The sequence below is a fragment of the Hypomesus nipponensis genome, chromosome 3 (assembly GCF_054491055.1).
Source record: "Hypomesus nipponensis isolate SF chromosome 3, ASM5449105v1, whole genome shotgun sequence".
NCBI classification, from domain to species: domain Eukaryota; kingdom Metazoa; phylum Chordata; class Actinopteri; order Osmeriformes; family Osmeridae; genus Hypomesus; species Hypomesus nipponensis.
Window position 1 is genome coordinate 9,389,542 of NC_140363.1, and position 16,594 is coordinate 9,406,135.

The window sequence follows — 16,594 nt, forward strand, 5'->3', positions numbered from 1 at the left end:
ATACGTTGTTGACAATTAGACAGACACACATACATACACACCCACAGTCCATTCAATAAACACCACATCGTGTAGCCTACGCTACCATCTTATTCGTGCGGTTGAATCTGTCGTTGAGAGTATCGTAGTGAACTTATAGTAGGGTATTTCACAACAAGGCAACGTATAGTGTATTTTTTCTATTAACTACATTTTGTTATCTGCTTATAGCCTACAAAACTGGAACGGGGTCTTCTGCAACATCTTCTGTAGAGCAAGATGTGCTTTTAGGCTACAGCCTTACTAGCATGTACTTGCTGGATAAAAAAAATAATAAAACAAAAAAATACCAGAGGAAATGATTTCATGTGTGTCAACTCGAATCAAGCCAATACAACAAGATCAGCTATACAATCTAGCCAATGTCTTAAGTGACGTTTCTCTCCGTTAGCACTCTGGCTGGGACTTCACAACACCATTCCCCCGGCAAACCCGTTTTATAAAACAAAACAACAGCCACTCCCTCTAGACCCCCCTTTCGGTGTGCTATAATAAACCATTTTCTCTCGGCTTTATTGATCAGTCAGTCTGAGCTAATGTAATTATCCTCATCAATAGAAGACTGCAGGGAGAATCATTATGCGGCTGACATTGATAAATGATCACCGAAATGCGGCCTTTTCTCTCAGGGACCCCCGCCTCTGACCCGCTCTCACAAGCCTACATAACGTAGTCATAGAAACACCTTATGGCAAGAGAAGAGAAAACTGCTGAAATGTGTAAAAGGAGGGCAACACAAAACCAAACACACACACTAAGGCACACATATACGCACTGAAAGAAAACCGCCCAAAAACTATTCCCCAAAGCTAGGTATTGGGGGACCAGCTGCAAAGAGCGCGCAAAGAAAACCCACGCATCCATTTTAATGACCACTGTTCTAATCAGTCCTTTGAGAAGAAAAAGAATAGACTAGACACAAACTTTGAGCTTGCACGTGTTTAACTGGAAAGCAAATGCAAACTTGCATCTCATCTCAGTAACATTATTTGAAGTCAACTGGAAAACAACTGCATAGACAGATCAGTAAGCCTACCGCTAAGATCGAACAAGCCACTCCAGGTGCTCGAGAAGACCTGATATTATCTGGAGGTGAGGAGCTTTATTAACATGTTGCCTCTGTATGCACACTGCAGAGTCGTGTTCTGCTGGGTATTGTGGACATTAATATAATTTTTGAGACCGCATGCATAGGAAAGGGGTCTCCGCAGCCAGGGATGCATCGTGCAGAGCTGGGGGAATATTCCCTATTTTATTCCTGCTGTAGTACCCGAACTAGCTTTGACAGGGAGGAGATGAAGGGGAGGGGTTGTTTGGCTCGGCTGGATCATCCATCATTCCTGTCAAACTGAATCGGCAAAGGGAAGCGGCAGAAGCAATCTACCTTCTGTCTCCTCGAAAAGGGAGAAAAGGAAAAAATAGTAGAAAAAAAGACTATTAATATTAAAATCCCCCACACCCCCCCCTACCAGCCGACTCCCCCCACCCCCCCACCCACCCACCCCCTCCCCACCACACCCACAATAATCCTGACGTTTTTTCTTCTTTTCATCTGATAATCTCCACACAAAACGGAGAACTTCTTCCTTCCGTTTTATCCACATAATAGGATGATAAAATAATTTAAGATGAAGCAATTCTTATGACACATTGCCAAATACCTAAAATAGCATACGTTGTAAATGTGGATAAAATAAACAGACATGTCCTATTTTGTCAAAAGGTCAATTAGGCTAACACAGTTTGGTATCTTAATGGCAGTAGCCCAGGCCGAATAGATTACTTTACTCTTTAATTAAATATAGGTTCGTTAATGATAGCCAATGATAAAATAAGATTGCTATTAAATCCCTATTTAAAATGCGGATTGCTACAATGTTTGTGATGTATTCATGTAGCCTAGTAAATAGGCTACAGATACAAATTCGCTGAACAAACATAAAAAATAAAAACAAGTAGGCCTAGGCTTCAACGAATTTGAACGTTTCTCACATGGGCATAAGTGTATCTCACACACAATATATTTAATAACATGTCACACATCTAATAGGCCTATTGCGTATACAAATCTGATTATTGCAAATACATATATAGACAAAATAAATATTTTGAAATGTATCAAACAGAGTGGAAATAAGCCTATTCAATCGGATTCAACAGAAAACAGAGTCGTTTAAGACATAAAGCAAATCGGTTTTGCTGCCAACAGTAGCCTAGTGTGAACATTAATCACGGTGTTTAGAGTATTTAGAGATTGTGAGCATCTAAGCACGTGAACATAATTAATATGATATTTGAACTGCTCACATGCTTGATGTGCTGCAAAACTACATGTCCTTTCAGTCACCCACAGGCAAGGGTATGGGCAAGCATTCAAGTTTATAACGGGAAAAGCCTGTGGGTCTAATAATTCTCACCTATAATTTGAAGAACGGGATATACTTAGAGTTAAAGGTGCAATGAAAGGGGAATATTAAGGATGTGCAGCCTTTTATAAAGATTTCCATCGATTTGTATTATTTTTATAATTATTGTTATTATTATAATGTTTAGTTTTTCAAAATTAATGTTATTGTTGGTAAAATAATGCAAATTAGTGTAGACATTTGTGACTTCCATCACTATTCTTATTGGTAGCCTATTAACAATAGGATTATTATTATTATTCACAATTTTATTATACTTAGCCTATTGTAATTATGGATCCATAACTATAAAACAGTGTTGTTGGTTAAAACGTGTTTTAAGATTTAAAAAAAAAGTCTGATCAGTAGGCTACCACAAACAACTTGCATGAGGGAATGCCGTATACTTGCTACAAATGTTAAGCCTGTGTCGGAAGCAAAGTCAATATTTCAGCCAGAGAGTGAAATTGTCATTTCTGGTTTAAGGCTATGACTTCTATGGCCGGGGGCAAACATAGGCAAAGAGATATCAAAAGAATGTCAGTTAACCCGTGGGCAATTCACATTTCACCGGCAGGGGTCGCTGTAAAGCGGCCAAAAAACAATCCGAACACACTACATGCACATAGTCACTCCCGTTAACGACCGCAGCACAAGGGACTCATCCATGGCCTATTGTGTGTACCTAATGTCTTAGCACGTGATTATAGTGGTATCATAGTAAATCCGATGCATTGTATTAAAATTGATTCGATATTTGAGAAACAAATCTCCACACGTTTGCACCATATTTGAATTGGATAAGAATTATTTCATGTTCATTGGAATGACAGTTCAACTTATTGTAAAAGCTATGTTGGAAATGCAATAATCTTAGTTTTACTGCACAACACATTCAACAGTTAAACTGCATTATAGCAAGCCTGTAAGGCATTCACAGTGGTAGACCTTCATCTTGTGTAAATACTGATTCAACTGTCCTTAATTTCTCATGACACCATTTCCCCAGGTTGTTTTCAAATATGAGCCATAACGGGTTTAAAAACCAAGGACTACAGCAATAATGTATTTTGCTTAGCATGAATGAACACTACACTAGACTACTAATATATTTTTTAAATGGTAGTAAATCTACCCTTCAAGGACATTAAAAAAATACATACTAAATTGATGCTACGGATATCAAATAAGGTTTGTTTTTTTAACACAGTTAATCACACAAAAATCTAACAAAAATCAAAAATGAAATATTTATTACAGCATTTGTGACTGAACACCTTTTAAACATTACGTCACAGTCCTCATACAAGTATTTAATGTATTTTGACAAAGCTTAAGGGAGACGGCATTTTATCTAGTGAGGAACACGTGCTGAAAAAGGAAGGAATTCATGGACATACAATATCAATGCCACAGCAGATCTGAAACTAGCAAAAACATTCTTTTTCAATTGAGGTAAACACATAGAATATCTAACATGAAACAATTAATAGACTGAACTCTGTACGAAGTTTGTTACAATATTCTCTTAGCTTTTTCCCAAAAGCTTTGAGTTCATAATTTAAGTTCTTTTTTTCATCTATTTTTTTTGTTTTAGGTTTTTTGGTGCATCAACCATCATTTGCTTCTCCCAGTGCCATAGAATCCACCATTGTGTCAGTATTGTCCTCATGGCAAGTATACGTTGATCCAAAGGCAAAAGAAGCACTTTAGGATGTTGCTTTTCCACTATTGAGCTTCCTTCAACAGGCTCTTTCATTGAGAGTCCAGGATACAAAAAAAAAAAAAATTATAATATTAATAAAATAAAAATGTATAAAACCAACACAATCCAGTGCTTGGGCAATTCAAACTAAGAACTTTGTTTTCAACCTACAGGGAAACATTCATTCATGAACCAAAAAAGAAGAAGAGGGGCATGAAAAATGTTCAAACTGAATCCTCTGGAGAGATCAGGTGTCACTTAGCAGCCTTGTCCCATCAGGCCCTGTTCTTGTTGGGGGTGGGGGGACAGGGCCCGATGGCCCTCTGTTATTGGAGCCATGGTGAGTTGTTCCATCTTCTGGTTTATAGTGCTGCGCTGCCAATGAGACAGTTTCTCCTCCAACAAGGAGCACACACAGTGTGAGAGAAAGGGTTACCTTTTATTCTAGAACTAGCTCAGGAAACATAAATCGTGATCAACGAAAATGCACAAGTTTTAACTTATTTTTAGTCTATACTTTTTTTATACTACAGTAGTTATAACTCTTGGAGTCTTTGTCTTTTTCTCTTTTTTTTAAAATCTTCCAGAGCGATTTCGGCTTTAGATCGTTTGAACGTGTCACTTGAGTATGCTGGATGTGTGGGAGTGTGTTTGTGTTTGCGTGCGTTGTGTGTGTTTTTGAGTGTGCGTGTATCCCATTTCCTTTTTTTTTGTTGCACATGTGTAAGTCAAAAAATCCTCTGTTGATCTTTAACAAAAGCCCAAGACTTTACAAAGTGTTCTTGTCAGCTTGGTCCTCCAATGGATGAAAGTAACAAAATTGACAGGTAAAAAAAAAAAAAAAAAAGATTTATCACAGCTCATCTGGAATTCTGTTTTTAGCGTCTAATTCTGGTCAAAAGGATTCGCTTTTATTCTGAAAAATAGTCTCAAAATAGCTTGCTTGGGGGATTGTGGGTTCATGTTGTTGACGTTCCTCTAAGTAGCTGCTGTTGTCGTAGTAGTTGTCGTAGTAACAGTTCCCTTATACTATTGGGCATGGATGTCCAGGCCTTGTCCTCCTGTGCTGGGGTCAAGGGGGGTCAGCAGGGGGGGGCTCTGAGCTGACATGGTCATTCCTGGGTGAGAGTGGGGTCCTCCGTGCATCAGCATGGCTGGGTGATGGGGGTGGTGGTGGTGGTGGTGGTGGGGGCCGGACAAGTAGGATGGGTGGATGTGAGGTCCGTGTCGGAGCTGGGAGGGATGGGAGGTCATCTGGGAAGGGTTGTAACTAGGTGGGGCCATGCTCATGCCCATAGGACCACTCTGAGGTATATACTCCCCTGGCATGCCTGGTAGAGCTGGAGAGAGAGAGAGAAAGAGAGAGAGAGAGGGAGTTAGTCATGATTACAAATAACCTTTTTTACAATGTATAATACAGTATTATGCCACAATACAAACATCATTTCTATCATATCGACCAAAGAAAGAATGTTTCACAAAATAAATCCCAGTATATTTGAGGAAATATGAGGCTTCATTGACTAAACAGCTTTTGTTTCTCTGAGCAAAACCAGTCATTACATTGGTCTATTTTAGGTGATGGAGGGTGGTTTACAATGTCCGATAGACTTGTGGTCAGTTCTCTGGTTGTAAAGTGATCCTCTGCCCCCCCACAGACACGCTAGCTGAGAAGGAGCGTGAGGAAAACCAAGCAGCTATATTGATGTTAGCAGCACTAATATTCTTACAGGCGGAACAGTCAATTCCCTCGCTGAATTTAGCGACAAACCAAACAGGCGTTCTCTCATGGGGATCCGCTACTGTGAACGTTATTTGATTTAGAATCCTGTAAAGAAGTTATTAAATAATTGAGGCCTCGCTAAACTCTCACAACACAACATTCTAAGAATAGCATTCAATAGCTTTGCTTTTGCCTCCTCAATGAGAGCAGTTTTAAGAAAAACAAAGTTGGGCTCTGAAGTGAAGGAGCGTGGGTTTATAATGAAGACATCCGCTAAAGCACAAGAGACAGACAGAAGCAGACAGGAGGGACAGAAGGAAAGGGACATATTTAAAGGAAGGAGCGAGAGAGAGACATGGACAGAGAGAAAAGGATGAGGGTTATGCTGAGGTCCCTAATGATGGAGAGTAGAGGGCCCTACTTTCCGTGGGACCCCTGAGTGACTCCAGTCACAGGTTGACAAGAGGTGCCTCTGATTTGGTTTTTGTAAACAGACAGGGGGAGGAGGAGGTATGAGGAGTCAGGGGTGGAGGGGAGGGGGACTGCCCTGGAGCCTGGGACTGGAGTATGGGAACAGGCCTGGTCTGAAGGCCTGGACCCTGGGGAGAAGCAGGGGCAAGCAGGCTCGGGGTCCTGCTGGAGCCATGGACCTGGGTCTGGGCCGGCCTGCTTTGTAATGTGAACCCCTGGAGGAGAGGGGGGGGGGGGGTCATAGCAAGGTCACCAGGCATGCTCACTCTCCACATTCCTCCACCTTAGTACACCGCAATTAAGAAATGACACTGGAGGGCCCTGGCGAGGGTGGAGGAAAGGGGACGAAGGGAAGATGGGAAAGGGTGGTGGGCGGGGGGGTGAAAATAAAGAGGACAGCAAAGACAGAGATTAATGGCCAATCTCATTGGCTGAAAGCTGTGCCATTTTCCAATACTCTGCCCTCTTCCACGTCAGTTCATTTGAAATGCACATGTTTGTCGGAGTGCTCTCTTAAAACCCCACTATCGGGGTCATAAAATAAGTAAATCAATCTGGGTGTTGGGGGGCAAGAGGAGTGCCCTCACCTCCATATAACCTCACGGGGCTCCTGTTAAAAGGCCCAGCAGATGTTTTTGACACTGTAAGCTGGTAATCTCAAGTCTTGTAAGCTGCAGTCATTCTGTTAAGTAGATCTGCACCCCCCCCCCCCACCCCTCCTCCTTTATTAACAGGAGTGGTAAAACCATCTGAAGACAATAACGGGGGGCCAGCACTCTGCACCAGGTCCCTCTCTTCCCCTCGTTCTTCTCCAGGCCTGCCTCCTCTCACCCCCCCTCCCCCCCTCTTCCTTCGCTGCTTCCCGACTTTTCCCCCTTTCTCTCCTTTCGGCCTTCCCCCTCTTTCTCCTTTCGTCCTCCTTACCCTACCCTACCTACCATCACAATCTCATCCCTACTCTCGCTCCTCCCGCTCCTCTCTACCTCCTTGCCTTGCTCTACCCTGCCTCACCAGACTATGTCACAGCAGTCCAGCTCAATGGATGGTCGTAATTAACAACCAAATATACCATATTGTTTGGCTGCATGATCAAATCAAAAAAGGGTAATATTCCTCTGTATTAAGCCATTAATGTAATTGATCATGAAGCATAAAATATGTTGCATAATTAAATTGTTTCAGAACGATATTGCCTACATTAAGAATTAGCCAAGCTGAGCAAATGTTGTCTCTGTGTGGATATTCCAGGGAACATTGCTTCCTGCTTAGTCTTTTTTGGGTGACACATTAGCAAAGCCAGGAGGGGATGAGGTGGAGAAAGAAAGAGAGAGAGAGAGAGTAAGACAAAAAGAGAGAGAACAAGAGAGAAAGGGGTGAAATGATCTCTGTCGGAGGAATCGCTATGGTGACCCTATGTAAAATCTAATGTCCATTTACATATAAAGGGTTCTTTTAATCAAGGTAAGTGTTATGATTTGTTGCCTCATTGGGCAACTGAGTTTAGGTGTTAAATAAAATCTGTTCTGCTCTGCTGCCTTTGGGATGTGATATGTCTTGATTTTTGAAATGTCAGCACAGTGGCAAGCAGGAGGTGAAATGACCGACTTAATAAGACCACTGCCATTTAGTTACACTAGGTGTGAGTGTGTAAGGGAGAATGTCTGTCTGTGTGTGTCTGTGTGTGTGTGAGAGAGAGAAAGAATAGAACCCCCCCTTTCATATACCTCCACTCTTTAATGTCTCCATCCCTTAAAATTTATCTCCGTGTCCCACTGTTTCTTGTCTGTGTGTGTGTGTGTGTGTGTGTCGTGACGAACTACGTACCGCCGCCCCCCCCCCCGTCCCCCTAAAGTCCTCCCCCCTCCAGTAAAAAATAATCAAAACACAGGGGTCTCCCCCCTCCAGCCCCCCCCCCCCCCCCCCCCCCAGTGAGGGATCGCCGGTGTCACCCGGGGCCGTATATCTGGACCAGGGAGCGTAATGTAGTGCCGCGTTCCCGTCTTTGCATATAAGATAATTTGGGCATCAATCCTCGGCCAGACAGATTTATGTCACTCGGAGGACAGTTTCACTTCTCCTTCTTTATCGCTTCGCTGGAGCCTGCTTCATTTCTCCCCGTCAGACCCTGCCCCTGGAGATGGTCTTTTTTCCCTAAATGTCCAACATTTGCATTGGCTGTCGGAGATGGCGGAGAGCGATGGCGCTGTTGTGATAAATACATTTGAGCTTGCCATGCCTACTTGGTTGTTGGAATGGGAGGGAGAGTGTATTTTCTTTTTTTCGCCCACCCCCCCCTATTCACTTTTTTGTTGTGGTGGATGTCTGGCGCCACAAGTCGCCCCTCTCTCTCTCTCTCTCTCTCTCTCTCTCTCTCTCTCTGTCTGTCTCTCTCTCTCTCTCTCTCTCTGTCTCTCTCTCTCTGTCTCTCTCTCTCTCTCTCTCTCTCTCTCTCTCTCTCCCAGGGTCTTCATGAGATGGCCTTGTGACACCACGGCGGCTCCCACTACTCCCAGTACACCCATTCATCCTGGGCTCGCTGCACCTCCCCTACCACACTGGTAGCTTGTTGTTGTGTGGAATCGATGAAGGGGGGGGGGGGGGGGGGTTTGCTGTTTTAGAATTATGGTTAAGGGAGGTGTGTGGGGGAAGGGGGTTGTGGGAGGTGGGTTGTGGTGGAGTGAAAGGGAGACAGTGGGTAAGAAAAAAGTATAAACCCACCAGCCCCCGAAACGTATGAGAACCCAAGGAAAAAGAGCCCAGTTGTACTTACTTCCCCCTCTTTCTTTGCGTTTTTGCTTTACAAGGTTGAGGTTACATGTAGTGCCATTGCCCATCCATGCCCATATTCATCCCCATTCCACTCATAGGCCCTAGAAGAGGAGATAAACGCCAAAGAGAAGGTCAGCAGAGGTCAAAGAGGGAACCACATCGAGGTCAGAGGACAGACCCTGACAGAGGGAGGACTTCAGGGTTAGAAGGAGAGGGACGGGAAGGTCAGTGCAGGTTGATGTGATGAGGCGAGGGGGTGTTTTTTTGATCTCTCTGCAATTGTCTACCTTCCTCTGTTAGACTTCGCATTTCTTTAGGTGAGAAGGGTGAGCGGAAGGACAAGCGAGGCTGATATTCAGGCAGCAGGCAGAGATGCCAGTTAGTGAGGGGTGTGAAAATACAGTGGAGTTGGATTTTAGAATTGTAAAAGGGTAATAACAGTGTATAATAGTGACAGTGTAGGGTCGTAAAACAGCAGAAACAAGGTAGGATGGTAACAGGGTAGTGAGGTAGTTGGATGGTAACAGGGTAGTAATCCTCTAGTCAGCAGTGGTTATGTCGCTCCTACAGCAGGTTAGTAGCGGGTGCATGCTATCATGTCGGCCCGGTGCATGCCAGGGTGACCACAGCGCGACCAGTTTCCAAGGGTGCGGTGTGATACACATGACATGAGTGGAGGGAGGGGATGAGGGAGGGAGGGGGGGTAGGAGGGAGGGAGGGAGGGGGGAAGGGAGGGAGGGAGGGAGGGAGGGAGGGAGGGAGGGAGGGAGGGAGGGAGGGAGGGAGGGAGGGAGGGAGGGAGGGAGGGAGGGAGGGAGGGAGGGAGGGAGGGAGGGAGGGAGGGAGGGAGGGAGGGAGGGAGGGAGGGAGGGAGGGAGGGGGGAGGGAGGGGGGGGTGCCTTACCAGCTGGCCGGATCCCCATGTGTTGCTGACCGTCCAGCACGAAGCTGCCCATGGGCTGGCCCTCAGGACTGTATGCTGCTCCTTGGCTCACTGAAGGATCAAGAAGAAAACCTGATTGTAGTCAAAACATGGACACGAAGGGGGGAGAAAGAAGAGAAGACACACCAGACAATCAGCAATTGTCCCAGCCCAAACCAACACTGCAAGACATTGTGCTACAGTATGCGCATGGCCCCTAAGCACCCAGGACATGCAAACAGGCATCCAGTATGCAAACAGTCACACACACATACAATCTCTGTGTCTCTCTCTCACACATACACACTCATGTTAACATTACAGAACAGAGAAGATGCATTGTCTTCTACAGTAGAAAAGAAAGCATGTAGTTTGACAGGTTCAGCCACTCAGCCAAGACTGTCACCGACCAATCACCATCCCTACAGACAAATCGGCTCATGATGCAGAAACACAATTTAGACCTCATTAACTCAAATACAACCATTCATCCTTTTAATGAATTGTGATAAGTGAATATGATTATGTTCATTTTAATTTATTAGCATTTAGTAGATCAATAAATGAATACATTATGTATTTATATAAAGCTGTTCGGTAATCGCTTAGTTATGTTGTCTTCTGTACTGTTTATTATTAGTCAATTGGGTAAATGCACTCTGGAGTCTTCAGAAGAAAAAAAAATATTCCCGGACTAAACAGTATTATCCGCAGTAATCTGTAAACCCAAGAGATTAGACGAAGCTGTTAGTCATGCTGTCTTTGGGAAGACTGCTAAATTGCCACACTTTGAAAGCGCGCTCTCAGAAATATTCCTTAGAAACCACAGGAACTCTACCGAGACCCACCACAATTCGGGGGCTTATCTCATTTCAATAATTGGTTAACTTCATTTGCACAATCTCCACCCCCTCCTGGTTGGTGGGACTTTCTTAGATGCAGAGCTACGTAAACCCCAATCAACGAAAAAGCTTTTTTCCTCCTCAAAAGAAAAATGACTCAGCATTTTGTTTTATATTTATTTATCTTTTTTTGGGGCAACGGCACAGTCAACGCAACTCTAGAGGCAGCTACATAAATTCTTATCGGATTCTTTGCTCGATTTGCGAGTGGCATGTTTACGACTCAATCTTTCATCGTTTTTTGTCGTCTGACCGCGGTAGATATGGGAAATCAATGCATTATCAATTTACAATATGAAGCCTTCCTTAATCCCTTTCAGAGGAATGGAAATCTCTCCATCCGTGGGCCTCATGCCAGGAATCGTGGATCAATGGATCATATAAAACTCATTCTCAATCCTGAGCCAGGATGACCAGGATGAATTCATTACCCACAATTACTAAATTGAAATTAAGCCGTCTGATACGATAGTTGTTGTTGTTTTTATTTTTTGGGGGGGGAATGGGGGTGAATGCTGTGTAAAGGAATACTCGATAATCAGAGTCCAGCTGAAACAAGCTGACTCCTGGTGCTTGAGGGAATTTAATGAATAACAAAATAACATAAGAGCTGTGGGCATTGACTTGCACAGCACCCCTCCCCGCCATCTCCCTCCAAAATGAAGATAACCCCCAAAAACGGTTCATACGGTTTGGTTTTGCAAACTCCTCTGGTGCCCAATTAGTGATTGGCAGAGAGGGTGCTAATGTCGCTCTCTCTCCAGTTATATTGGGAAATATCCAATTAGAGCCAATCAGTAACAGGCAGGCTTCACAGCCAGACTCATCCCATTGAGAATGGGGAAGATAGGAGGAGGAAGGAGGAAGGAGGGAAGCAAAGGGGGGGGCAACCTTAAAAATTCAGGCTGCGGGCATGTTGTATATGCCAGCAAAATACTGGGAAAGGGCTGGGGTGTTTAGGGACCATGGGAGATACAGTACAGAGAGAGAGAGAGAGAGAGAGAGAGAGAGAGAGAGAGAGAGAGAGAGAGAGAGAGAGAGAGAGAGAGAGAGAGAGAGAGAGAGAGAGAGAGAGAGAGAGAGAGAGAGAGAGAGAGAGAGAGAGAGAGAGAGAGAGAGAGAGAGAGAGAGAGAGAGAGAGAGAGAGAGAGAGAGAGAGAGAGAGAGAGAGAGAGAGAGAGAGAGAGAGAGAGAGAGAGAGAGAGAGAGAGAGAGAGAGAGAGAGAGAGAGAGAGAGAGAGAGAGAAGCCTATATAAGCTATGAGCTATATAATGACGGGCTCTTGTCTTTCTTTACCTGCTCGATTTGACTGGTCAATCATGGGCTGTACTATTCTTCTCCTGGCATTGATGAACCTGAGAAAGAGAAGAAAAACAGAAGACATACACAAGTTAAACCACTTGTAGCTTTCACATAGCAGAGGTATGCAACCGTTACACCACCTCAATACCACAAAACACCTCAAAATCAATGCCAGCATTGGCCACTGGTTGCCTGTAAGGGGCCATCCAAATAATAGTATTTTTTGGAGTATATGAAGGAATATTTCTGTTCAGGGATAAGGAAACCAGGTCCCTCATGATGCACTCCCCTTGTTTAATAAAGCTTTTGATTACACTGGTCACCATGGACACCAGGACAACATTTCTCAAGCATTCCCTTAGAGTTCTCAGCATTTGACACACACACACACACACACACGCACACACATACACTACTCCATTTCCACCCCCCTTCCACCCCCCACCCCCCACACAAACATTATTCCTACAATGTTATCGCTAATCTTAAAAAAATAAATACATTACCAAACAGCAAAGATACAAGTGGTTCCTTTCACCCCCCCTTAAGCCCGAGTTTTCTCCGGCTGGTCTGGGACCCCCACCTTGGCTTCATGGTAGGGGGTTCTACTCCCCTTCCAGCTGTCTATAAATGAGGACCAGGCACGGCCACTCGGCGCTTTCACAAGGTATTGTTATGTCAGCGAGCCCATCAATTAGGCTGTCTGAAGTTTTATCACCAGCACGGCAGCGAATGAGTGCAGTTCCACAAAGGCTCCGTGGCCCTGCTCTCTCCTGCAGCTCGGCACTGTAAAACCAGGGGGGTCATCTGGAGGTGACAGCCAGCCGGGGGCCATCTTTTAAGTCAGGACGGGACACCCGGGGCCCGAGTCTTAAGACAAGCTGGCCACTCTGGCCTGACCAGCCAGCCAGCGAGGTCTGCCTGCAGGCCCCATGGCCCCTCCCTCCCTCCCTCCCTCCCTCCCTCCCTCCCTCCCTCCCTCCCTCCCTCCCTCCCTCCCTCCCTCCCTCCCTCCCTCCCTCCCTCCCTCCCTCCCTCCCTCCCTCCCTCCCTCCCTCCCTCCCTCCCTCCCTCCCTCCCTCCCTCGGTCTGCCTTTCTTTACTCTCACGTACTAAAAAAGCAGCGAGGAGTTAGCGCTACAGGTACTGACATGTGGTTGATATTAGAGGGAGGTTTCAAATCATTGTGGGGCTATCCAGAGAGCGCTTATTCGTTGGAAACCCCCAAAAAACGAGACAGAGAAAGGAAGAAAGGGTGTATTTCGGTCTTAGTGTGCGGAGGGAGTGAGGGAGGGCCAGATGATGGAACAGAAGGACAGAAGGACGGATGGTGTGAGGGAGGGATGGATGGAAGGGTGAACAGATGAAAGGAGGGAGCGAGTGAGGGAACGATGGATGGAAAGAGGGAGGGGGGGAGGGAGGGCACGGCTGGGCAACACTGTTGGTCATTAGACGGAGAGGACTGGAACCACTTTGGGGTTCCTAATCCCCCGTGAACCCCTGATACCTGCCCTTACCTCCTCCCATTAACTTAAACAGCCCTAATCTGGCCGCTTGCAGTGACATGGTTAAACGTAACAAAAGACACGTTCGGTGAAAAGGAGATGCAGTACTCATTTGCCTGGGGGGGCAAATGGAGTGCAGGTAGGCAGGCAGGGGGTAGAACACTAGCTATAAGATATGAGGAGAGGGGGAAGGGGGGGGGGTCCCGTCAGCGAGGGAAGATTTTTCTGTTTCCCTGATTGTGTGTTCGGGTTAAAAAAGGCTTGGCCCTATTTGGCTCTCGTCTATGTGTCTCCTGTTTGCGTACGTCCTCAGAAACGTCACTTGGCCTAACTGTGCTCGGTAAGAAGTGAGAGAGATCGGGCGAGGGAGCGAGAGCGAGAGAGAGAGAAGGAACAATCACAGAAAGAGTGAGGGGAGGCTTCCAGCACCAAAACCAGCTGAGCAAGTAAACAGGGAAGCATTCCAGCCATCAGGCTTGCTAGGTGAGCTCAGAGTGAAACCTGCCCGGATGCACGTCCTGCTCTCCCTCGCCAGACGCTCGGAGGGTTCGGAAATCCTAACGTACGACTGTGAACACGTAATATGGGAATGTTTTCCACAGGTGCTAAACATTCCCATACTTCACATAAGAAGAACAACCTAGCATTCTAAGAAGACATCAGCACCAAATGAATATGTGCCCTGGTTATCTATTCAAACTATACCTTTGTGTACACAGCTTATACAACCTGTTTACCGATATATATATATAAATATACCCGTATACTTGTGAGAATAATACTATGTAGGTGTGTTTGTGTTATTGACATGATCATTTGATAATGAAAAACAGACTCTTCACGGCGTCTACAAGCATATGGGTATTCAAATATTTTCCATGTGAGTTTTCGCAGTGATGGAGCCCCCTCTTGTCAACACATTAGCCAAACACACACAAACACACACACAAACAAACACACACACACACAAATACAACTGCCAGCATACAAACACACACACACACACACACAGACATGAGGGCCCAAACACATACAGGCACACACACATTACAGGCTCTGTTGATATTCCCTGAACATGTTGCCACAGTAACACGCTGGGAGGATGTGGGGCATAGTGACGGCGGTGGGGGCGCGGGTGGGTTGACTGAAACGCCCCTCCCTAGACCCTAGAGCTTCTTTATCAGTCAGAGTAAAGCCAATTGAGATTATCAGAGCTTGGCCTGATAACACTGTTTTCTCTCCTCCCATGAGCTGCTAATGGTGTGTGCTTAGGAACAACCATGGCAGGAATCTCTGAGAGATGAAGGCCAGACAAGCAGGGGTGGGCGGGTGAAGGGGTTGAGGGAGAGGAGGATGGGTGGACAGATGGATGGATGTGTGGATGCACGTGTTTGTGTGTGTGCAAGGGGTTTCGGGTTAATAGACCGGGGAACGCCACAAAGACATGACCCCCCCCCGGTGAACAAGTCCACACTCAAGAAGCAACCCCAACCCTGGTCAGGGTGTCCATAGCTGAACCAGACCACAGACTACACAAAGACAGACACAAACCTCGAAACCTCCGACCATATTTGATTATTTACATCTGGTGGTCTCCCTTATTATGGCCTACCCCTGCTCTGTGCAAGAGTGCAGGCTCTCTCTCTCTCTCTCTCTCTCTCTCTCTCTCTCTCTCACACACACGCACACAAACACACACACACACACACACACACACAGTGACTCACAGCATGGGAACTCCATGCTGTCTTCAAACAAATAATTAAAGGCAAGGTTAGGGGGTTGAGGGGAGGTCATTCCTCTGGATACAGCTCAGAATGTGTACATTACCCCAGGAGAGGGGGGGATGGAGGGAGGGAGCGAGAGAAAGTGGTGGGCTGCTCTTTAATGTGCAGGGTACTCACTATCCATTAAGCCACAAAGACGAACAAGAGAAGAGATTTGCATAAGACAGAAAAAAGTGTATGTGTAATGTAAAGTGTAGAGTGTGTGTATGTGTGTGTGTGCACGTGTTGTGGACATGAACATTATGTGTGTGTGGTACATGAAGGTATGCGACTAAGTGTGTGAGTGTGTTAGCACATTCCTCACAGCGCAGTGAGAATGGGCCTCTGGTTGCAGTTGCAGTCATTCCACCAGCACATTTCAACTAGCCAGAAACACACAGCCCCAATGTGTGTATGTGTGTGTGTGTGTGCATGTGTGTGTGTGTGTGTGTGCATGTGTATGTGTTTGTGCGTATCTGTACAAGCACCCAAAACTACAACTGAATGTGGTGGATGAAGTGAGCCAGTAGGAGGATTTAGAGTCCTGGTGGCGTGTTTGGGCAGTCTGGCCCACGGAACACAATAACTGGCAGCTCTGAGTGATGGAGGCACACCAGCAGGAGTCCACTTGACCCTGTGCCTCCTCTGAGCTGGATCAACACACCATCCCCGACCGAGGGGAGGGGGGATGACCACGACTGGGAAACAGACGTTTAGGTGTTAAATACCCGTGCTAGGTTGTGTTACACTACAGCAGCGACAGGGAGAAGTGCGAGCAACGACAGGGAGAGGAGAGGACAGGGAGGAGAGGACTCCCACAACTTTGAGAGGGAGGGAAAGAGAGAGAGAGAGATAGAGGAGCAGTCCTGTGAAGGAGTTTCACCTTGAAGAAGACCTTGGTCTTAGTATTCTCTTTCATCCACCAACGCCACACACTGTATCTTCAGAGCGAGACAAGGAGCTCTCATATCAAGGAGAGAGACAGAGAGAAAGACAGTGACTGTGCATATAAATCGGCGCAATCCCGTTCTTATTGAATCTTTCGGGCTTGCCTCTGCTCTTGTAAGCCTTCTTTCTGTTTTTT

General features: G+C 45.7%; 1 protein-coding gene across 6 annotated transcripts in view; it reads right to left on the reverse strand.

Moving 5' to 3' along the window:
• Positions 1-3,671: 3,671 nt before the first annotated feature.
• meis2a (Meis homeobox 2a) overlaps positions 3,672-16,594 on the reverse strand; it is an 85,517-nt gene continuing 72,594 nt past the window's right edge. For 2 of the 6 annotated variants that reach the window (XM_084675357.1, XM_084675359.1), the window contains 4 exons: positions 12,234-12,292; positions 10,017-10,106; positions 9,114-9,213; positions 5,358-5,489 (listed from right to left, as the gene is read on the reverse strand). In XM_084675357.1, the coding sequence (XP_084531483.1) occupies positions 9,155-9,213; positions 10,017-10,106; positions 12,234-12,292 (208 nt within the window). In that variant the 3' untranslated portion in view covers positions 5,358-5,489; positions 9,114-9,154. Of the gene's footprint in view, positions 5,490-9,113; positions 9,214-10,016; positions 10,128-12,233; positions 12,293-16,594 lie in introns of all 6 variants that reach the window. The other 4 variants (XM_084675355.1, XM_084675354.1, XM_084675358.1 and 1 more) reach the window with 3 other exon arrangements.